At 37.1% G+C, this 25786-nt stretch overlaps 1 protein-coding gene and 1 non-coding gene across 2 annotated transcripts; both read right to left on the reverse strand.

The window, feature by feature from the left end:
* Positions 1–2010: 2010 nt before the first annotated feature.
* LOC106868461 (leucine-rich repeat-containing protein 23) lies at positions 2011–22935 on the reverse strand. Its single transcript, XM_089361127.1, has 9 exons — positions 22758–22935; positions 19001–19255; positions 15831–15940; positions 12967–13223; positions 11223–11353; positions 6253–6389; positions 4225–4301; positions 3274–3416; positions 2011–2303 (listed from the first exon to the last, which is right to left on the reverse strand). Exons 2-9 carry the CDS (start codon positions 19088–19090, stop codon positions 2274–2276), a joined length of 975 nt encoding a protein of 324 aa, XP_089217253.1. The 5' UTR covers positions 19091–19255; positions 22758–22935; the 3' UTR covers positions 2011–2273.
* On the reverse strand, positions 16052–16124 carry Trnaa-agc (transfer RNA alanine (anticodon AGC)). The gene has a single exon. It is a non-coding gene; the product is annotated as a tRNA-Ala (tRNA).
* Positions 22936–25786: the final 2851 nt, after the last annotated feature.

Consider the following 25786-nt stretch of genomic DNA (forward strand, 5'->3'; position numbering starts at 1 on the left):
GGTTCTGCAAGAGACTCCAGTCTGATTTGGCATGGTTTCTATGGCTGGATGCCCTTCCTAAGTCTAACCACTCCAAGAATGTAATGGGTGCTTTTACGTGCCTGTTGTATGGCACCTAATCATCATAATCATTTAGCATCCACTTTTCCATGCTTGCATGGATCAGACTGAGTTTATTTGAGGCACATTTATGGCTGGATGCTCTTCCTTACACCAATCCTCACTTTTTTTCTAAGCATGGTAATATTTCTTCATGGCCAGACATGTTCTTGGCGAATAAGGGAAATGAACGACTCTGCTTGTTGGACAGTGACACTCGTTTACTGCTTTCATGCAATGTGAAAAGAAGAAGACACACAAACACATACACACACAACAGGCTTCTTTCAGTTTCTGTCTACCAAATCCACTCACTAGGTTTTGGTCAGTCTGAGACTATCATAGAAAACACTTGTCCAAGGAGCCTTGCAGTAAGACTGAACCCGGAACCATACAGTTGGGAAGTGAACGTCTTACCATACAGCGCAGCTGCTGGGACCCCCTTTGGTCATGACTGACCATGGGATTGCACCTAGAATGTTACTCTTCCAAGCACAAGTCCGGGCAAGGTTGTTTTATGGAAGACCAGCAGTCACCCATGCATATGAGCCTCCCCTCCCCACGCCACCGATGTTATCCAAGGGAAAGGCAAAGGCCGATACAGCTTGGCACCAGTGATGCTACAACTCATTTCTACAGATGAGTGAACTGGAGCAATGTGAAATAAAGTGTCTTGCTCAAGAACACAACACATAGCCCGGTCCGGGATTCAAACTCACAACCTCACGATTGTAAGCTCGACGCTCTAATCACAGAGCCATGCGCCTTCACAGCTCAGCTATGAATATGCATATGCATACATTATATATATATATATATATATGTGTGTGTGTGTTACCAGGGGTTGTTCTTTTATATCACATGGATATATCTCTGTTAAGGGCCAAAGGAAATTAACATCAGAAAAGATTGGACTTCATTTATATTTGATATTTACCTTTGACGTACTTCTGGAGAAAGACAATGAGTATGCCTGTATGAGGTTAAGTAACATGCTAGAAAAGGCTGTCACATCTTATTCAAAACACATTGTCTTAAAATAGGAAGAACACAGTAGATAATGTAATCTCGCCCTATGTGTAGACATGACATACATGCTCAAGTGTGGTTCTCTGGTAACCATGTCGTTTTGAGTTTCATCTCATTGTGTGGCATCTTGGGCAAGTATTTTCTGTAATCTATGCCTGACTAATTTCTTTTGTGTGAAATTGGTTTATGGAAATTGTATACAAACCTATTGTTATCATCATCATCATCATCATTGTTTAATGTCCGTTGTTATATATGTTGGTGTGTGTGTATAAATTCACAAGGAAAAGATTCACAGTGACTTTAGAATTTTGGCTCACTCTCTTTAAGCAAACTGATTTACTATGGCTCTTTTTGACTTTGGTAAGTTGCTTTTCATGTTTTTTGGTAGGTGGACAGTGCGAAGATAAGACATGATGTAGGTAAGTGGGACATAGTCATGTAGGAAGCGAAGAACTAAAGAGAATAAGAGAATAGGGGAAAGCATGTGGTTGATAGTAAAATAGGTGAAGAGATTTATTTTGGTTTGATGCAGGAATTTTATCATTGCTTAGCATTCAGTCAGGTCTGAAAGTAATGGTGTACATGTATATAAGATGGGCTGACATATAGTTTCTATTTGTTGCTCACAAGTCATTGACTCACTCAAGGCTATAATAGTAAAAGAAACTTGCCCAAGGTGTCAAACCTTGGGTAATGAACCTGAAGCCACATAGTCACAAAGCAAAATTCCATATCGATACAGCTGTAGTTATACCTAAACAAAATATGGGACTCTCAGAGAGGACAGGAAATACTTTGGCATTCAAGTTAGTACAAACAATAAAAGCTACAAAGTTACACAAAAAAAATATATTAAAAAGCAAACGATGCAATACTGCAGCATGTTAAGAAGTATAATGGTATTAAAGTATAAAAACCAATTCAAGAAGAAAGTCTGTCTATTGCGTTCAGAAGAATATCGTATAATGTTGCATTTTTTATCATAGAAATATTACAGCAATATTTCACAGATATTATATTGATATGATATCAATAATACACCTTTGTAACTTCTTTATGTTATAGGAATGCCTGATCATTGGTTGCTGGATTTGTGTTTACTGTCCTCACTCAAGTGGTGTACAGTTGTCTGGACAGGTGAGCTATGATGGTGTTTCCTCTTTCTGTGTATTCTGGAAAGAGAAAATAACATTGCTATTGAGTGAGGGAGCAGTGCATACCACAATCTACCCACCATGACTATCCATCTGATAAGGGTACACTGAACACATGCATCACAACCATATATGCATGACATGGAAATATCATATCAAGATAAACAGTGCATGACTTTACAAAGCCAAGAGGAGAGCGGAGATTTATTCACATCTAAAACTTTTTATTAAAAGTTTTCTACAACATATATAACAATGACCAACATGTTTCTACTGCACCAACTTCACATTGCTCTGTACGCAATTATGCATCCTAGGCACTGCAGTTTCCTCAAGGGTCCGTCATTTATGATGGTTTCAAAGTGAATTAAATCAAACAAGTTACCTGCATTGGTATTCAGTTGAAGGTGATAGTATTACTTTTTAAATCGTATTGAATTCTGGTCTTATAATCACCTCTACTGATATTACAGTTGAATCGTGTTTTCAAAATGTTTATTCAGATTACAATTAATTTTATATATATATATATATATATATATAACTCTTTGAAACGCCAGTGTTATAATGGTGGCAGCTGATGAAGGAAATGTCCTCTATGTGGCCTGTGTGTTTTCTGTACTCTGTTTACCATTTTGTCCATGTTTTTTTGCAACGTCATGTACCCAGATATGCATCTATATATACATGTAGATCAAGGTATGTACATACATGTACATATATATGCATATACTCATATATTATTTATATATATATATATATATATATTGCCATGTTTCTCTGTCTTTCTTACATCATATATGTCATCTCTTTGATACCTTGGTACCTTTCCATGTCTCTCTTTGAGACATTGTAACATTTCCTTCACCCTTTGACATCTTGCTGTGTAAAACAGTTATTGAAAAGTCTCTCACATCACAAGAACTGAGTGATGGTCAGAAAGGGAAGTGTTGGTGTTTGTAAGTCATACAAATATCGTAGAACGTACCTGAGCCTCTTGGCGCTCTTTTGAAACCTCATTAGCTTCATTTCTCTCTTCCTCTGTGACTTCAGAGTAATTCAATGTGAAAAGAGTTGTCAAGAAGCTAAGAACTTCAACGCGGAAATCTGCTTCTTTAGTGATTGGATTATCTGGATTTAAAAATGTTAATTAAAAAAAAAAAAAAACTGTGTATCAGCATGGCCACAGTCAAATGACTGAAACATGTAAAAATACATTAGAGTAAAGACACTCTTTGGTCACGAACGACCATGGGATTGCACCTAGGAAGTTATCCTTCAGACAAGGTTGTTTATGGAAGACCAAATGGTTGTGTTGCACATAAGCTCTCTCCTTCCATCAAACCGACATTGCTTGTACAGGTGCATGATGCACCACATGTCAGGTTTTGTTCAAGAAAACCACGTCACCCGATCCAGGAATTGGACCCATGATCTCACAATCACGAGTGCAACGTCTTAGAAAGTAGGCCACATAGCCTTATACCAGTAATTATTATACTGTAGCTATTGATGCAGTTCATTACAAAGTGACCGTGACTGGCTCTCCGTCACTTACAATGACAAGGGTTCCAGTTGATCCGATTAACAGAAAAGCCTGCTTGTGAAATTAACGTGCAAGTGGCTGAGTATTCCACAGATACACACGCCCTTAACATAGTTCCCAGGTAGGTTCAGTGTGACACAGAATGTGACAAGGCTGGCCCTTTGAAATACAGGTACTATTCATTTTTGCCAGCTGAGAGAACTGGAGCAACGTGAAATAAAGTGTCTTGCTCAAGGACACAACATGTCACCAGGAATCGAACTCATGACCTTATGATTATGAGTAAACATCCATAATCACTAAGCCACATGCCTTCACCCATTGCAAAGTACAACGACATTGTCTCTGTAAATATTGCCAATATGATAATAAGTCGTGAGATGTGAGACTTACCGGCCAGCAACAAAACAGTAAGAGCTGGTAGACAGGCCAGTTTTTCTATTTCGCAAAACTCCTCAATGACATTCTCTCTGAAATAGAGGAAGGAAAATGGACAGAATGCAAAATGATGGCTATAAATTGCTCAATGTTTGAATATTTAACCCTTTAACATTCAGATTATTGTCAAAAGTAATGCTTATTTATTCACAGGATCTTTGTCTTCCAAGTTACTTGGTGACCCTGTCAGTACTGGTGCCACTTAAAAAAAAAGCATTCAGTCTACGCTGTAAAGTGGTTGGCATTTGGAAGGGCAATCAGCTGTAGAAACCATGCCGAAACTGATCTCGCCTTTGCTGGTGCCATGTAAAAAGCACTGAGTCCACTCTGCAGGGGGGGGGGGGGGGTTCAAGTTAGGAAGGGCATCCAGCCACAAAAAAAAAGAACCCATGCCAAAACAGATGCTGAAGCATGGTGCAGTCTTCTGCTCGGCCAGTTCCTGTCAAATCATCCAACCCATGGAAACAGCATGGAACACACAGATGTCTAGTGATGATGATGATGATGATGTAACTTCACCATGCATTATTTTGTAGCTTTAAGATTTCAATGATGTGATTGTTTATTTCTATAAACACTGTATGTGTTAGAGGCCGAGTCTGGTCAGTTTGAGCATAAAATCAGGTGCAATATTTTGGTCTGATATGGTTGGTTTAAATGCTAACGGGTTAAAATGTGATGATAGTAAAATTGTTAATGTTAGAATCAACATATCATCATCAACATTTAACGTTCGTTTTCCAAGCTGGTTTGGGTTGGACAGCTTGACAGGAACTGACAAGGCCAGGGGCTGCACCAAGTTCCACAGTCGGTTTTGGCTTGTTTTCTATGGCTTGATATAATCGTTAATTAACACTGGCATATTTTAAAATATGTTGACAGCAAATTGCTAATTTGTGACATTTAAAATACAACGTGATGGGAGGAAAATGTTAATGCTGAACATTGAAAAGAAAAATTAGCAAAACATAATTTATTTAGTTATAATACCAACAAATATTAAACCATTACAAGGCATGAGCTAGCAGAATCATACATAAGGTGCCATGCAGTGAGAGTGAACCAGGAACCATGTGGTTGGGAAGCAAACTTCTCACCACACAACCACACCTGCACCTAAAATGTTACCTAAGGTAACATTATACTAACTCTTAATGATGGTGTATTAAGTTGGAATACTAACAGTACTAACAGTTAACTCATTTTCTCATGAAATCACATGATCTGTGACATCTGTTGTTTGGTGTCAATCACTGCCACTTTGCCAATCAGGAAATTCTGATTTTGTTTTGGACTTCATTGAAAGGAACAACGATGCATGGGGGGATGTAACAACAAGTCGAAATGTGTAACTCTTTTGTTACCATATTTCTCTTGAAGTAGACTGGTTTTGTTTCAATTAATTTTGAAAATAACGAAGCTTTAAGTAAAATAGCTTTATCCTTATAAAGCTGGTTTTTGGAACATGAATTAAGATGGAAATTTGATGGACGGTTTTAATTTAGATCATTTTCAACAAGAAGTTAGTATCCTAGGAGTAGGGGAGGTTTCGGGTTGGTTGGTATCAGAAGAGTTAAACATTCTATTTAAAATCGGAATATAGTAGTAGATAAACTGAAACTTTTTTTTTTTTTTTGGTGAAGGTCAACGGTCAAACTGCTTGGACCAATATATATATTGACCGGTCTAAAATTATAATACAAATTCCTCTTGCCTTCTCTTTGTTTGCTTCCATTTATTTCCCATATGAATATTTTAGTCTTTACTCTTGATAAAATTGTGATGGAAATACATCAAGAATATATGAATCAATGTGTGGCTGGGGTTGAAGGGAAGACAGAGGTCAGAGGTCAAAGGCGAGAAGGAGGAGATCAAAGGTGTTTGGTATGATATGTGTGTGTAAGATGTTGATATTAATAGTATAAAAGTAGGAGAATATAAACAGACAAATCAATAAACTAGATAGTTTAAAAGAAAACCTACTTCAGGTCAATGTATTTCAGTTTTTTCATGTCCTTATTAAATCCATCAAGTTTGTCTATAGAATTGTTGTTGATTTCAAAGACTTCTAAATTAACCAGATTTGAAATCCACTGAAGATCTGTCATCTTATTATAACCCTACAAAAACAGACAACAAAGGAATGGATTAAACACAATTATCTTTTAACAACCATCTGGAGATAAAGGTTGGGAGATGAAAATACTGTTTGCCACTATATAGGATGCACTTTCACAGAAGACAAACCCCAAAGTTTTTGGTGGAAAAAAGTTAACCCTTGAGCATTTAAACTGACCATATTGGGCTCAAATATTCTACCTTTTTTACGGAGAAAATGACTAAATCTGGCCTCTCAAACCTATTCTGCAATTTAGTTCTAAAAATAAACAATCAGGCGCAGGAGTGGTTGTGTGGTAAGTTGCTTGCTTACCAACCACATGGTCCCGGGTTCAGTCCGACTGCGTGGCACCTTGGGCAAGTATCTTCTACTATAGCCTCGGGCTGACTAAAGCTTTGTGAGTGGATTTGGGAGATGGAAATTCAAAGAAGCCTGTCGTATATATATATATATATATATGTATATATGTGTGTGTGTGTATATATGTTTGTATGTCTGTTTGTCCCCCCAGTTTGGCAACCAATGCTGGTATGTTTAGGTCCCTGTAACTTAGCGGATCGGCAAAAGAGACTGATAGAATAAGTACTAGGCTTACAAAGAATAAGCTCTGGGGTCGATTTGCTCGACAATAAAGGCGGTGCTTCAGCATGGCCACAGTCAAATGACTGAAACAAGTAAAAGAGTAAACACATCATTGAAATTTCAAAGCTATGAGATAATAAGGCATGATTAATTCAAAGCAATTTGAATAAATAAATAGATATTACATTTGACAGAATAATATGAGTGCTAAAGGGTTAATGTTTTATCATACACTCATACACTAGGTATCACACCTTTAATACAGTTGCATTAGATGCATGGCAATTTTTTGTTGTTTAAGAATAAAGACATGCATGTCTTACACACCAGCATGTACAGTAATAATAATAATAATCTTTCTTTCTTTGGGTAACATGTTCAGAATTTGGGGCACAGGCGATTCTCCGTTCTTTATTTTCTGTAACAATTCCATTTCCTGATGTTTAATGCCCATTTCATTCCAACCAGTCCGTCATGCTTGACAGCCATATCATCCTTTGCCTTCCTCTGCTTCTTTTCCCTTCATTACTAAATTCTCTGGGTCCACTTTCCTCATCACATGATCAAGAAATCTCAGTTGCTTTGTCCTCATCTCACAAAGAAGATCTCTTTTTATAACAGCTAGGGGTCATCACTTCTTCATTAAACACTTTGTCCGTCCATGCTATCTTCAATATCCTCCTTGAGAACCACATTTCACAGCTCTCCAAGTACTTTCTCATTTCTGATGCTATAGATCATGCCCCACTGCCATACATTAACACATGATGATGAGGATGATAATGATGATGATCATCGTCATCATCAATATTTAATGCCCATCTTCCATGCATGCATGGGTAGGATGGTTGGTAGGAGCCAGCCAGGTAGAAAAACTACCCTAGGCTACTGTTTTGGCAGGGTTTTTATGACTGGATGCCCTCCCTAACACAAACCACTGAGCAGAGGGGACTTAGTGCTTTTTACGTGGCACTACCCTAGGCTACTGTGTCTGTTTTGGCATGGTTTTTACAGCTGGATGCCCTTCCAAATGCCAACCACTTTACAGTGTGGACTAGATGCTTTTTACATGGCACCAGCACTCGCAGGGCCACCAAGTAACTTGCAACACAAGGAGTTATGAGATGAGCAGGGACATTTGAGGAGAGGAATATAGAATTCAATATACAGATATTTGCCATGTAATAAAGGTGTCAAGCTCGCAGAATCGTTTCTGTGCTGGACAAAATGCTTAGCAGAATTTCTTCTAACTTTAGGCGAGCCTTCTAACTAAAGCAGCGAGCTGGCAGAAACATTAGCACGCCGGGCGAAATGCTTAGCGGTATTTCGTCTGCTACTACATTCTGAGTTCAAATTCCACCGAGGTCGACTTTGCCTTTCATCCTTTCGGGGTCGATTAAATAAGTACTAGTTAGTTACACACTGGGGTCGATATAATCGACTTAATCCGTTTGTCTGACCTTGTTTGTCCCCTCTGTGTGTAGCCCCTTGTGGGCAATAAAGAAATAAGAATTTCTTCTAACTTTATGTTCTGTGTTAAAATGCCACTAGGGATCAATAAACACAGGGGTCAATGTAATCGACTTACTCACTCCACAAAATTGCTGGCCTTGTGCCAAAACCTGAGGCCAAGGTTTGCTATATAAATACTAAACACTTTCCTTTGCAGTCTCTATTAATTGAACAGTATTTTTAACATTTACTCTCTTAATCCTTTTGTGTTCAGATTACTTCTGTGAAATGCTAATGCTTATTTATTCACATTGTATTGAATTAATCATGAAATTATCTTGTAGCTTAAAGATTTCAATGATGTGATTGCTTGTTTTTAGAATGACAATGTAGGGTAGGTTGAAAAGGCTGTATCTGATCAGTGTGAACATAAAACAGGTAGAATATTTTGGCTGGATATTATTCTGTTGACTTTTATGCTTATTTGTTTACATTGTTTTAAATTACTCATTCATTATCTTTTTTTGCATTGAGATTTCGATGTTGTCATCATCTTCATCATCATTATCAAGCATTTTAAATCTGGGTTTTGTCCCCGTTAACGAGGGTGGCCAGATCTACCTTAATGCCATAGCAACTGCTCTCACACCATCTTGCCGAAGCATGCTCAATGTCTCAGTAGCAGACTTTCCAAGTTTAATGCAAAATTTTGTGTTGGCTCTTAGTTCTAACTTCCTGTCCATGACAAAAATCGTAGACTATAGCATACATGTGATTAGAAAGACACAAATCTCACAAAATGCAAAGTAAACACAGCAATGTCACTCAGCACACTGCCTCATGAAGGTCACTGCTAGCTCTCATTGTACAGGCAACCATGTGCTGCCATCTGTTGGTGTGCTACAGAACTAGTCCAGGAACTTTTTGATACCACCTCGTATATGTATAAGTCAACCTATCTTGTTTGACTGTAAATTTTGGCCTGAAAAATTCAGCTTGTATGCTGTTTTAACACAATGTTACAAACCTGCGTGTGATACTTGAATGCAAGCAGATAACATGAAGCCTATTTGTGGATTTTTATTTTAAGTGTTATTAATTCCTTTTGCAAAATAGAACAAAATAAGAAATGTTTAAAAAAGAAACAACAAACATACAAACAAAGAAAATGGAAATAATTTTGTCTTAAAAATATAAAACAAGAAAATGAAATTTTGAAATATGAAAGCTAGAAAAAGAATTTCAAATTGTTGCAAGAAAAGTTTCTTTTGATCTGTTTTTCCGTATTTATCAAAATAACAACATGATGATGATGATAATAATAATAATAATAATAATAATAATAGTGATTTCTTGAATATTAATAAAAATAGTTGTGCTATAAGAAAGTCTAAAAACTGTAAGAAATAGCTGCAATGATACAAAAAATTTTGCTGTAATCTGACTATTTTTGATAAAGGAGGGATTAAGATTAAGTTTATAATTAATTAATAAAAAAACTATCTGGAAGACATCCAAAATAATAATAACAATACTGCTATTACTCCTCCTCCTTCTCCTACTCCTACTACTACTACTAATGGTTTCAAATTTTGCCACAAGGGCAGCAGTTTTAGGGGAGGGGATGAGTTGATCACATCGACTCCAGTGTTCAACTGGTACTTCATTCATTGACTCTGAAAGGATGAAAGGCAAAGTGGACCTTGGAGGAATTTAAGTTCAGAATGTGATGGCAGACGAGATACTGCTAAGCATTTTGCCTGGTGTGCTAACGATTTTGCCAGCTTGCCGACTTAATAATAATAATAATAATAATAATAATAGTAATAATAATAATAATAATAATAATAGTAATAATAATAATAATAATAATAACAAAGGCACTCAGAGAGCGCAAATCTCCACCAAAGCAACACCAATGTCCTCTCAACGGTTAGCCAGAGATGATTTTTAAAATGAGAATATCTGAAATAAACTCGACTGCTCTCACAAACGAGAATACTAAAAATGAACTCGATTGCTCTCGAAAATTAAGTAAAAGAAAAAAAACAGAAAAATAATCCACAGTCCACCACCACCTCCTCCCCTTCACCACCACCACTACCCCTTTCCTTCTCTCACCACTCTAACTCTGCCTCATCCTCCAAACATTTTATGCAATTCTCTCTCCCCAAAACAACAGGAGCCTCTTTTGCCACTTTTTTTTATCTGTCAGAAAAAGCAACTGAATCTCTTTAAGCAAATGAATGCAGAAACACACATGTCTTACGATCCAATGGTGTCATTCACAGTCCAATATGTGTTCTCAAACATATCTAGGAAGAGAATTTTCTCCTGGGACTATTTCTGCAGTGGAAGGTCTTCTTGTGTCCAAATGCACTTGAACATGTAAAATATGACTACGCAAATAAATAAAGATATATAGGCGCAGAAATGGCTGTGTGGTTAAGAAGCTTACTTTCCAACCATGTGGTTTTAAGATCAATCCCATTGAACAGTACCTTCTATTATAGCCCTGGGTTGACCAAAGTCTTGTGAGTGGATTTGTTAAGCAGAAACTGAAAGAAGCCCATCGTGTATTTAAATATATATTACATATATGCATGTGTGTCTTTGTGTTTTGATGTGTTTATGCCAGGCTTTGTAAAAGAAGTACTGGGATCAATTTGTTTGACTAAAAACCCATTAAGGCAATGCTCTGGCATGGCCACAGTTCAATGACTGAAACAAGTAAAATATAAAAGATATATATTTTGGTAAAATTTGAATCAAAGTCAGACATTTAGAAATTATGACTCACAAGAGAAAGTGACGTTAGACTTGGTAAATTGATATCTTTGATGGTTTCAATAGCATTCTCTTGGAGTTTGAGAACGGTAAGTTTAGAGTATGTCTCTTCATTCAATTGTGATAGTTCCTTGATTTTGTTGGCTGGAACAGAGTCAAAAACAAAGAAATGTCAACAAGCAGCAATGTTAGGGATAAAAATCCAAAATTACAGGTAAAAACTCAATTAAAATCAATTTATTAAAAATTAAAATTAAATTAAGTTTCACAGTATTAAATATAAATATATAGTTTTAGGGAAAAGAACCAAGGTTCATGAACTCATCGATGAAAATCCAATGTCACATATAGAAAAATTAATAAGTAAAAGCACAATAAATGAGTATAATATAATATCATATCTTAATCTTATGATATTTACTTTGTATTATATTATACTTATTTATTGTGCTTTTAATTATTAATTTTTCTATATGTGACAGTGGATTTTCATCGATGAGTTCATGAACCTTGGTTCTTTTCTCTAAAACTATATGTATATATCTATCTATCTATCTATCTATATATATATATATATATATATATATATATATATATATATATATATATATATATATATAAAATGCATATATATATATTATATATATATAATATACATATATGTATATATATATAAGATACATATATATATTAACTGGTACTCAGTTGGTTACGGTGACAAGGGTTCCAGTTGATCTGATCATCCGCCAGCTTGTGAAATAAATGTGCAGCAAGTGGCTGAGCACTCCACAGACACGTGTACCCTTAATGTAGTTCTCAGGAAGATTCAGCATGACACAGAGTGTGACAAGGCTGGCCCTTTGAATTTACAGGTACTCCTCATTTTTGCCAGCTGAGTGGACTGGAGCAATGTGAAATAAAGTGTCTTGTCCAAGGACACAATGTGTTGGCAGGAACTGAACTCATGACCTTATGATTGTAAGCTGAATACCCTGACCACTTAGTCACGCACCTTGGCGTTAGGAAGGGCATCCAGCTGTAGAAACTCTGCCAAATCAGACTGGAGCCTGGTGTTGCCATCCGGTTTCACCAGTCCTCAGTCAAATCGTCCAACCCATGCTAGCATGGAAAGCGGACGTTAAACGATGATGATATATATATATATATATATATATATATATATAATAGACATATAAGATAGGTATGGCCAGTCTATTTGGTTACTCTGGGTTTCAGGTCCATAAACTGCTTAGCTTTACAACATTTCTCTTGACCCTAAATCCGTTGACCTACGGCCTCTCTAGGAAATGGAGGAAGAAAAGACTTTATTATTCTGTCAACAACAAGGGATCATCTCCCTTTGATGACTATTTGTAATTGACCCTGTTGGCCTGTGGATCCCAGGATGCCAGCAAGAAATTCCTGAAATGCAAGCAGGGTGTGAAGATTTCTGTCTGGGAGTTGAGGATGCTCCCTGGGTCGAGGAAGTTTTTTATTTGGACAGTTTGACAGGAGCGGCTTTGTTTGCATCCCTGTAACTTAGCAGTCTGGCAAAAGTGATTGATAGTATAAGTACTAGACTGATGAGGGGTGGTGGTGGGAGATTTGATTGATTAAATCATTTAAGGAGGAGGTTGGTGCCCTGTCCAGCATGGCTGCAGTCCAATGACTGAAACAAGTAAAAAGTAAAAGACAAATGGTAAAGGATACAAACATTTGACACCAAAGTTGTCCTCACAGAAATAAGGTATACTTACTACTGAGGTCTATATGTCTGACAAGGGGGTGTGACAGTCCCTCAGAAATGTTCTCGATCTTGTTATTACTCAAGGAAATGTATTGTAAAAAAGGATGTGGTTTAATGTCCACCTCTTCAATGATGTTTTTGTCTGCTTTCAGAGACAACAGATTTGGTAAGAAGTCTAAAGGGCTTAAACTGGATAACTGATTGTTGCTCACATCAACAATTCTCAAATGAATATATCTCTCAAGAATGCATATGTTGGTTAGCTCCCTGGCAAATAAAAATAAGAACACATGAACATTATATACACACATACATGCGCACAACATTTAGGTGCAGGTGTGGTTGTGCGTGAAGGGGTTTACTTACCGACAACATGGCGTAGTGGTTAAGGGCACAGGCTACTAACCCCAACATGGTTCTGAGTTCAGTCTCTGTGTGGCACCTTGGGCAAGTGTCTTCTACTATAGCCCTGAACTGACCAAAGCCTTACAATTGGATTTCGTAGACAGAAACTGAAACAAGACCATTTTGTGTGTGTGTGTGTGTATATACGTAACCTTATCATTTCGCATTTGTTTTGCTTCTATATGTTGGTTCCCTGACGATGAATATATGTGCAGTTCCAGTACCTCTTACTTCTTTGGAGTAGAGTGCACATATATTTTGAAACATATGTAGGAATTAAAGGAACTTTTGTTTATATGCGTTTTGCTCCATTTATTATTATTATTATTCATATCTACTCAAAATGCATCACTTTAACTTGGTATTTATGCCTATAAAACGGGTGTGATATCCTGTTTTTTTTTGTGTAATTTTTGCTACCCATGGTAACTATTAACATATTTACATTGTCAAGGTTTTTTAAAATCAAGATAATAATAATATATACATAAATTTGTATATATATATCATCATCATCATCGTTTAACGTCCGCTTTCCATGCTAGCATGGGTTGGACGATTTGACTGAGGACTGGTGAAACCGGATGGCAACACCAGGCTCCAGTCTGATTTGGCAGAGTTTCTACAGCTGGATGCCCTTCCTAACGCCAACCACTCAGAGAGTGTAGTGGGTGCTTTTACGTGTCACCCGCACGAAAACGGCCACGCTCGAAATGGTGTCTTTTATGTGCCACCCGCACAAGCCAGTCCAGGGGCACTGGCAACGATCTCGCTCGAAAATCCTACAGGAGCCGGTCAGGCGGTACTGGCAACGGCCACGCTCAAAATGGTGCATCTCATGTGCCACCCGCACAAGAACCAGTCCAGGGGCACTGGCAACGATCTTACTTGGCTTGCCGGGTCTTCTCACGCACAGCCCATTTCCAAAGGTCTCGGTCCGTAGTCATCGCCTCGGTGAGGCCCAATGTACGAAGGTCTTGCCTCACCACCTCAGCCCAGGTCTTGCCTCACCACCTCAGCCCAGGTCTTCCTGGGCCTACCTCTTCCACGGGTTCCCTCAACTGTTAGGGTGTGGCACTTTTTCACGCAGCTATCCTCCTCCATTCTCACCACATGTCCATACCAGCGCAATCGTCTCTCTTGCACGCCACAACTGATGCTTCTAATGTTCAGCTTTTCTCTCAAGATACTTACACTCTGACGGGTATTCACATTGACATTACACATCCAACGGAGCATACTGGCTTCATTCCTTGCGAGCTTACGTATGTCCTCAGCAGTTACAGCCCATGTTTCACTGCCATGTAGCATGGTTGTTCGTACGCATGCGTCATACAGTCTGCCTTTTACTCTGAGTGAGAGTCCCTTTGTCGCCAGCAGGGGTAAGAGCTCTCTAAACTTTGCCCAGGCTATTCTTATTCTAGCAGCTACACTTTCAGCGCACCCACCCCCACTACTAACTTGGTCGCCCAGATAGCGGAAGCTATCGACTACCTCTAGTTTTTCACCCTGGAATGAGATAGAAGTTGTTTCCTGTTTGTTTGCAGTCTTTATTGCACCTGAACATATATATATATATATATATATATATATATAAATGTACTGCTCTGTGATAGAAAGATCAACAAAAAGGTACTCCATCTGGTGAGGGATAAATATTATTTATTTAAAGGACACAATACATATCTTTAAGTGCTACTAATAGTTCCATATTTTGAGAAATATCTCAAGCATATTCATCAGGCACTGCTAAATCACGGGGACGTAACCATACCAACATCAGTTGTCAAGTGATGGTTGGGGGGACAAACACAGATGCAAAGACACACACACACACAACAGGCTTCTTTCAGGTTCCGTCTACCAAATCTACTCACAAGGCTTTGGTTGGCCCAAGGCTATAGCAGGAGACACTTTCCCATGGTGCCATACTGTAGGACTGAACCCAGAACCATGTGGTCGAGAAGCAAGCTTCTTACCACACAGCTACGCCTGCACATACATATATATATATATATATATATATATATATTTATATATATATATATATATATATATATATATATATATATATATATATATATATATATATATATATATATATATATATATATATATATATATATATATATATATATATATATATATATATATATATATATATATATATATATATATATATATATATATATATATATATATATGAGGGGTTTCTTTCAGTTTCCATTTACCAAATCCACTCACAAGTCTTTAGTTAATCTGGTGCTATAATAGTAGCAGAAGACACTTGCCCAGTATCACACAATGGAACTAAACCTGAAACCACAAATGGCACCGTTTTTGAAAATTTATATCTAAAAAAAAAAATCAAACAATTTAAAAAACAAAAAAAAATTTAAAAAAAGACGAAGACGAAACATGTAATCCTAATGGAGAAGTGAAGGAGAAATAATCCGCACAACAACTTACCTGTTGCTGCAATCAAGCCGTATGTAGGTGTATGAAAGACCGTCACCTATTTTATAGAGCAATGAAAGACACTCACTGATCACGTCTTCTGACAATGCATATTCTTCTGGCTATAAAAGACAACAATATTAATTATTATAACAACTTTCCAGTCACAAATTATTACATTCATTTCGCTTGATGTGCGTTGCCAAAACACAAAAAGAAATAAAATTTAAAGTTGGAGAATCCGGGCATCGATCCCGGTACCTCTCGCATGCTAAGCGAGCGCTCTACCATCTGAGCTAATTCCCCAGCTCGGCTTCCAGCATGCTACTTATTATTAGTTAATGCTTAAAACATGACCGGCTATATTAGCTATTACAATCGTTTAGCGTACCTGTGACCACAGGCATTCCAACTGTAAAGACCATGTTTTTCATCAAGGCATTGTGTTTACAACTATATTATCTACTTTGTCGTACCTATTTAAGATCACAAAGTTGACGAAGATTTGGCTGCTGTTTCTAGCATGCCGAGGGGACTGCTTAGTGAAGCTCTCCCTCGTTGAGTCGTTCCAAATTCTATAGTGGAAGATTCTGCGACCCACGTTCCTCAATAAAACAGCGTTAGGCGAAATATGAACTAAAATATTTTTAAAAAGCTTCCGTAAAATATTCATACAGCAAAAACAACAACTATGACGGATCTAGTTCAAAACGGGGGCACCAGTATTTTCTTAACGAAACATTTTGAAACTTGGGACACTGGTAGAATGTGTCAAAAATTTTTTTCTGTTCTATAACACAAAATAGATAAGTATACGAAGTTTGAAAGTCTTTCGGTACCAAAAACACTACATAAAACATAAATGAAAACTGGTGCCCCCGTTTTGAACTAGATCCACTATGACTGTTAATTTAGTTAAAAAAGAAATTTATTATTTTTATTATATGAAAATAATAATTTGTACACCAAAAGAATAATATTAAAAATATCATTTCTACACTCGAATAAATAAATGTGTGCTTAACAACAGAGTTTACTGTTGTGGAACGGCAGAATTAGCAGAACATCGGCCAAAATGCCTTTTCTTTTTAATGCTCCATTTTCAATTCCAGTAAACATTGACTTTTCATTTCATCCTTCGTGGATGTATTTAAGTAAGATATTTTACATCAACTATTTTTGTAACTGTGGTACCCTTAGGAAGGAACTTTTCTCAGGTTTCCGGCGTCAGCACACCTGTGAGCTAGTTGTAAATAATTTCAAGTGATTTCCCCAATACTACACAAGATTTCAAATGTATCAAGGTCCTCGAAGAGGGCTATATGGCTCTCGTTGGGAATAACAATTGTACAACGCGTACCAACCACTACCCACAACATATAGCCTTGTATTGAAGTTAAAAATCTATTTTAACTGTTGAAATATATTCGTGACTCAAGTGGAACGGCGAGGTGAGTTTTGGACTTTCGACAGGGGGGTCATTCTTCGAAGAAATTGAAAGTTTTCTGAGATTTTTTAAATGTTTTCTGTCTTAATCCTTTCAGAGTCGATAGAAAATAAGAAGCCAGGGCGATTGATTGCCGGAACTGTAAAGACATCGGACTAGTTGTCTTGCGGTATTTGTTTTGGCTCTGCGTTCTGCGTTCAAATCCTGCCCTGGCCTACCTGGACGGTAGGTTTAACACCGCCAACTGGCTCCTTGGGTGTCTTTAGCAAAGTTCAATCTGTTGCAAATATCAAGGCCATATCTCCGGTTGGAAGATATCTTCCTCCCGGCATACCTACACAAGTGAGCCCCACCTATCTACTCACTGATTTCGTTTCTTCATAACTTTAAGAAAATTGGGTATTTTTAAATAAAATTTTCTGCAAATACCCTTCAGATTTTCAGATGGTGTAGATCATGATTATATCGAAATTTAAGGCGACTAAAAAAAAAAAAATAAAATAAAAGTGGACACACACACATAAATACTGACACACATTCATTACCACACTTTGGTGCCTGGGGCTCGTGGTGGTGCTTCAGAATTTGGATTGTGGGAAGATTTTTGTAAACTGTATTTTCTAAATCTGAGGGTGCACCATTGAAAAGTGAGGGGGCAATGCCATCCGGCGCACTTCCTTAGCGATGGGCATGCACGCATCACACACTCTCTCTTTTACTTGTTTCATTCATTTGATTGCGGCCATGCTGGAGCACCACCTTTACAGTCGAGTAAATCGACCCCAGAGCTTATATATATCTACACAATATTTTTTTTCAAGGTATAATTTATAGAGAATTCATTTAGAAATTCAGAACAATTACTATACGATAAAAATACAAAAATGTTGATAACACTGCAATGCAAAGAGAAAAAAAAAAAAAGAACAGAAATAAACAACAATCTACTGTTTTTCTGTCTGTGATATCTGACAGGCTTACTACGAAATAATTGTCACAATTTGTAATAATTCAGTGAAAAGAAATTTGGTAAAAAAAAATAATTGTGATGTGTGTCTGTATGTATGTGGGCTCACCGTTTTTTTTGTTTCACATGTGCCACTGGCATGTGAAAAGCCCCTTTCGAACATTGGGCCTCATGGAGGCAATGTAGCTGATGCTAGGTGTTGCATAACTAGCACTTGTGTCGGTGGAATGTAAAAAGCACCTTTCAAGTAGTGGGTCTTATGGAAGCAATGACAAATAACCAAGACCTTTGGCAATATGCTGTGCTTGAGAAGAAGACCCATCCAGCTAAGTGAAATTGTAGTTGTGGTAGACACTGATGCCATACAAATGGCACTCTTGGAGTGGTTGGCATTAGGAAGGATATCCAGCCATAGAAACCATGCTGAATTAGACAGTTCTGGTCATACCCCCAACCCATGCCAGCATGGACAACAGACATTAAAAGATGATGATGATGATGAAATTCTGATATAATCGTAAGCTAAATCAGCAGAAAGATATTTATAGAAAATTTCATTAAAAAAATATCCATTTTTTTTCTTGAAAGTTATGAGGAAACAAAACCAATGTGAGGTGTAGGATAATTGTAGTGGTATACCCTTCCTTCCTCCCACTAATCTTGGAGACCCCTAAAAATAAAAAAATAAAAAACAACTCAAAACACTGATCTCTAACATCTACCAAATTAGGAATAATTTAAATACAAATTACAAATTAAATCAATTACCTTTTCATCGCCCTCTTCCTGTTGGTCCCCTTCTTCCACATCTTCGTCTTCCTCTAGTACTTCTGGCAATTCCGGTTCTGACATTTCCATCTTACCACCTCTACTTTCTCTGCAGAATCAAACCTTTTCACAGTCTTTCAACCAAATTGTTCAAAAGTTCTTCATAACAGCGAACTCATGCGGAAATTTTCTTCAACATTCGTAGACTTTTTCTCTTCAATCTTTTGTTTATTTTAACTGCCTGCTTTTTTTCTCCTGTTTTCCATTGTAGAGAAATAAAGAAAAAGAAAATGGCTTGGGTTTGTAGTCAGAAATTAATTAAAAAAAGCCCCAATTATATATATATATATATATATATATATATATATATATATATATATATATAATGTTATATATATATATATATATATATATATATATATATTGTTATATTTCGAGATGGTAATTTTTTGTTTCTCAACACACTCTTTCACATCAGGAATCTTGCAAAACAAATTCATAAACACACACACACATATATATATGTATATATATGTGTGTGTGTGGTGTGTATATATACTCACATACATACATACTATCAAGGAATCTACAACTACTCTATACAGATTACAAGTTCAGGTTTATACATGTAATTATTGGGGCACTGGAATATGTAACATACTGCCTAAATACCAATCTTGAGAAATTAGGCTTCTCAAAACCAGAAAGGAGAAAGCTGGTTCAAAGACTACAGATCCAATCCATCACTGGAACTGTAAAAATCTGTAAAACTTTCCAGAAGTTTATCCTTTAAATATATATGAGCATGTCTAGACATGCAACTATATGCATGAGAATACATACATAAAGCAAAACATACAAATCTGCACATATACATACAAACAAAAATACGCTGTTGTTGATGTTGAAATTCCAATGAAGGAGCCTTGGATCTATGTTAAAAACTGATTCTTTCTCTTTTGGCATGAGATCTTGAAATAAAACTGAATTATGACAGACATGCATACATACATACATATATATATATATATGATGGCTTCTTTCAGTTTTCATGTACCAACTCCACTCACGTGTCCTTGGTTGGACTGGGGCAATAGTCGAAGACACTTGTCCAAGGTACTGCATAGTAGGACTGAACCCAAGAGCACATGGGTGGGAAGTAAAATCACACATGTATATGCGTATATGTTTGTATATATATGTGCTTTCAGTGTGAATGGTTTACAATATTTTTAAATAAATATTTTAAACATTCATGATATTTCTGAAGTTTATATCATTGTATATGCCTGTATACTTTATTTTACCTTACTTTTTAGACATTTTAGAGACTTAAAACTATATATTTATTGATTCTAGAAAAAATTGAACACACACACGCACACACACATATATTAAATCTTGTGTTGGATATACGGTATTGTTCCTGTGGTCTTCTACCCTTATGTATCCATTCTTACTATAATTTGTATATATATATATATATATATATATATATATATATAATATAATATAGGATAAATTCTTTATAAGAATTTATCAAGTAGTCAGCGTGAAAAAACCTCATAATGAAAAAAATTTCGTAATGAAAAAAATTCATCATTTTTTCATAAATATATATAAATTTATATAAAGGGCATTAACTGCGTAGTAATGCCTCACGCTTCGAGGGACTAAATAAGTCAAAAACTACCAAGAAATAAGCAACATATTTACTGAAAGTGAGGGAATGCAGCTTTCAAAATTCATCTCTTGATTCTTGTTTATTTTTATGTATCTTGACCATACGTGTACTGATGAACAAAAGAATGCAGGTTAATTCACAGTTTTTCTGTATTTGATTGAGAATCCAGTGGTCTACTGTTGAGTTAAATGTTTTTAAGAGATGAATTTTGAAAGCTGCATTCCCTCGCTTTCAGTAAATATGTTGCTTATTTTTTGGTAGTTTTTGACTTATTTAGTCCCTCGAAGCGTGAGGCATTACTACACAGTTAATGCCCTTTATATAAATTTATATATGGGTGACACGTTCGTGCGGGTGACACGTAAAAGCACCCACTACACTCTCTGAGTGGTTGGCGTTAGGAAGGGCATCCAGCTGTAGAAACTCTGCCAAATCAGACTGGAGCCTGGTGTTGCCATCCGGTTTCACCAGTCCTCAGTCAAATCGTCCAACCCATGCTAGCATGGAAAGCGGACGTTAAACGATGATGACGATGATGATGATATATATATTTGCTAAAGGTAGTGCTCCAGCATGGTCCCAGTCAGATGACTGAAACAAGTAAAAGAGTAAAAGAAGATATGTGAACCCATGGAAAACGAACCTTCACCAACTATTCTGCCTATATGTCTGTGTACACCTTTGAATGCAGTATATGCCAGAAGGTGTGTAAATCTAATGGAGGCCTCAAAAAACATTTTGAGATCCACAAAGATCAGAATTTATCTGCAGCTTTTGGTGGTCCTAATTGGATATGCAATCTATGTAGGTGTCTTTTCAGAACATTGCCTGGTTTAAAAAACTGCAAATTCACCTGACCCTAATTGAATTATTCTAAATGACTTGAGATACTCGTCCTGCCTAGGTTTTGCTTTTCCCCCTAATATAATATATTCTATATATATATATATATATATATATATATATATATATATATATATATATATATATATATATACACACACACACAGGCATTCACACACATATATACGACAGGCTTCTTTCAGTTTCCATCTACAAGATCTACTCACAAGGCTTTGGCTAGCTTGAGGTTAGAGTTGAAGACTCAAGGTGCCATGCAGTGGGACTGAATCTGGGACCATGTGGTTGGGAAGCAAGCTTCTTACCACACAGCCATGCCAACCATTGGACTGTGGTCATGCAGGAGCAACACTTTAAATGGCTTGTGTTGAACAAACTGATGCCAGTACTTATTTTCTGCGTAAGTATGGGACTTGTTCTATTGGTCTCTTTCACCGAAATGGTAAGTTACGGGGGACATAAATAAATGACCAGTGGTGGGAGTGGGGACGAGGGAGGGAACCACAACACAAATACAGACACAGGAAAAGCTCTGGTTGACTCGAGCCTGTATATGCCCAAAGCATCACACAGTGCAACTGAACTGAAGACAACATGGTTTGGAAGCAAGGCTATTACCCACACGGCCAACCCCAACACGTATATGCATGTATGTGTGTGTGTGTGTGTGTGTGTGTGTATACATATGCACACACACACGCACACAGATGCACTCAGAATAGTTAAAAGAAAGGAAAAAATCATAAATTTCACAGATGTTCTCATAACTGAGCTCTTAAATTCCATAGATGTATTTGATAATTTTATATTGTGTGTGTGTGTGTATGTGTGAGTGTGTCTGTGTGTGTTAGGACGTGCGTGTGTGCGTATGTATGGATGAATATATATGTAAGCGCGCGTGTGTGTGTGTGTGTGTGTGTGTGTATATATATATATATATATATATATATATATTCATCATTGTAACAATATCTGTTTTGAAATTCATGCTTCAATTGATGTTTTCTCACACAAAGCATTTTAACGACAGGGACAGAAAGAGATAGATAGATAGATAGATAGATAGATGGATAGATGGATAGTTAGCTAGACAGATAGATAAATAGATAGGTAGATAGATAAATAGAGAGAGAAATAAGAAACAGAAGATTTTATACTTCATTAGATAGATTCAGAGATATATTGACAGATAGAGAGATATAGAAAACGTACATAAAAGTTTTATACTTCGTTAACGAGTTGTTCAATAAGTTATCGTTGACATAATCAAAATGCGTTGGTCAGTCTGTATAGAGACTAGTTCAGCGTACATCGGTCACTCGCTGGTTTTATGCGATAGAACGTCATACGACATGTGGCGGTGTTGTTAGAGGTAGACTGGACGGCGTCTAGTTGGTTGTTATAGCAACTAATAAGATGGCCACCAAAACAATGCTGTTGTACTGTCGATCAAGGGAAGATAATTGCTTGTAATTTACGCGCGCGTACATGCGTGCATGTATGCGTGTGTGTGTGTGTGTGTGCGTGTGTGTGTGTGTGTGTGTGTGCGCGCGTGCACGCAAATACATCATGTATTTGTATGTCTACCTGCACACAACATAGTATATACGGATGCGATGTACCCCTATGTGCTAGTTGCATAGCTAGTATTATTGCGCGTGCCAAATTATATATATATGGATTGGCTGTGTGGTAAATAGCTTGCTTACCAACTACTTGGGGACCTTTATGGTTTGACGGGCAACATTTTTTTATGTAGTGTTTTTGGTACCGAAACACTTTCAAACTTCGTATACTTGTATATTTTGTGGTATAGAACAGATAAAAAATTTTGTATTCGAAGTTATTTCACGTTAAAACTTGTCTTATTTCGATAATTTCAACTAATCACTGACGTCTATTCAGTTGAATACAGTTAGTGCTGTGACGGTGTATATGGTATTAATCCCCGTTAGTTCTGACATTTCCGATTAACTAGACTGTTCGTAAACAAAGGGGAAAAAGCCATCAAAATACTTGAATTATTAATGCACCTCCACCAAGTGCTTCATTTCCTAGAAATAGCAGCCAAATCTTCTTCAAATCAAACTCTAGTTTAGGGTTCAGGTTTTAGAGTTAGGGTTAGGGTTAGGGTCATGAGTGAGGTTATGGCAAAAATATACACACACAGATACGCACAGCGTAATTTATTATATAAACAATATATGCGTATAAATTACGATTACACCGGATGAAATATGTCACAGGGAATAACACACTTAACACCGGCAGAAATTTATTGTTTACGAAAGAGCACTGACTGTATTCAGCTGAATAGACGTCAGTGATTGGTTGAAATTACAGAAATACGACAACTTTAGCATGAAATAACTTGCGATGTACAATTTTTTGTTAAGAAGGCTAAGAGAAAAAGTTGTTTTGTATGACACATTCTACCAGTGTCCCAAGTTTGAAAGTGTTTCGTTAAGAAAACAAGTGTTGGCCGTCAAATCACAAAGATCCCCACATGGTTCCGGGTTCAGTCCCACTGCTTGGCACGTTGGGCAAGTGTCTTCTACTATACCCTCAGGCCGACCAAAGCCTTGTGAGTGGATTTGGTAGACGGAAACTGAAAGAAGTCCGTCGTATATATATATATATATGTAGGAGCAAAAATACTGGAGATTCAGTAAACAACACGTGGTAAAATTATGAGTTGAAAATATGTAAAGAAAGAAGAAAAATGCCTTCGTTTCACATAGTTTAATTTTTTTTTAATATAAATATATACATATTATACGGGTGTTGTAAAATCCAACCGGTTTTCGCTGTTTAAATTAGCTTTTCAAGGGGCATTGTATAGTGATATTATAACGTAATTATGACATTAAAATATAAAGATTAATTCGCATGATGAAGAAGTTTCGCCATCTTGGCTGTTTGAAAAATAAGAAATGGTTTAGAGAGTGAACCAAGGGAGGTAATGCGTGTCAAGGGGGATAACTGATTCCTTAGGATAGATTTTCAGGGTTATCAGATTTGACAAGACAAATCACTCAATTGTGGTACATGCCCACACCTAAGTGAAGACTCGGAATTCACATTCCAGCAAGGACAAAAATTCTCAATCAAAACTAACTTCACATGTGCCACTTACAACCTTATCTATGTCCTAACCTGCTCAGGTTGTGGCCATAACTATGTAGGCCAAACGAGCCTTTCTTTGAGACGCAGAGTCACATTGCATAAGGAACATAACGTATATTAATGTCCGTGTTGGGTGTATGTGTGGGTCGGGTGCTGGCGCTAGCATAGTTATGGTTGCTTAGGTTTTGGTAATAGAGCGAGAGTTTATGTTTGTTAGAAGTTGCTATAATAGATTCAAAGTTAGGAGTGGTAGAATACGACAATTTTAAAGTGGATCTGTTGAATATAGAGTGGTATTTGTGTTGTCGTGGGAAGTTAGAATCTAGTATTTTAAAGAAAGATTTGGCTAGGTTCCTAGTGTTAAGAGAGAATGGGGGTGGTGTACCACAGGATGAAGCGGCCACCGCTTTTTTTGGAGGTTCTGTGCATGTTGTAATTAAGGTGTTTAGGTGGAGGGCAGTTGTCTATACTTTTGGTAGGGCTAGCTGATTTAAGCATCTTAGATTTAGCCCTAGTGTTATAAGTGTTATTGTGGGGTCTGTTTGAATATGAAATTGTACAGCAGGGTTCGCCACCATCCCATGCCGGAGCCTTGTGGAGCTTTAAGTGTTTTCGCTCAATAAACACTTACAACGCCCGGTCTGGGAATCGAAACGGCGATCCTATGACTGTGAGTCCGTTGCCTTAACCACTGGGTCATTGCGCCTCCACTGCAAATTGCTGTACTTGTGGGAAAATTTGAAACCAATAATACTTATAATGCCATTGAATCTTAAAGGTTTTAGATTTTTGTCAGACTCAGTTTCTTCCTGGCCATCTCAACTCAAGTCTTAATCAGCAGAGAGTAAGGTTGATGCAGAAGCTGAGTACCTCTACCCACGACAAAACAACTTGCTTTAAATTCCCATTACATTAGTAACAGTGGAGGCGCAATGGCCCAGTGGTTAGGGCAACGAACTCGCGGTCATAGGATCGCGGTTTCGATTCCCAGACCGGGCGTTGTGAGTGTTTATTGAGCGAAAACACCTAAAGCTCCACGAGGCTCCGGCAGGGGGATGGTGGCGAACCCTGCTGTACTCTTTCACCACAACTTTCTCTCACTCTTACTTCCTGTT

This window comes from Octopus bimaculoides, chromosome 12, assembly GCF_046866305.1.
Source record: "Octopus bimaculoides isolate indiv1 chromosome 12, ASM4686630v1, whole genome shotgun sequence".
NCBI classification, from domain to species: Eukaryota; Metazoa; Mollusca; class Cephalopoda; order Octopoda; family Octopodidae; genus Octopus; species Octopus bimaculoides.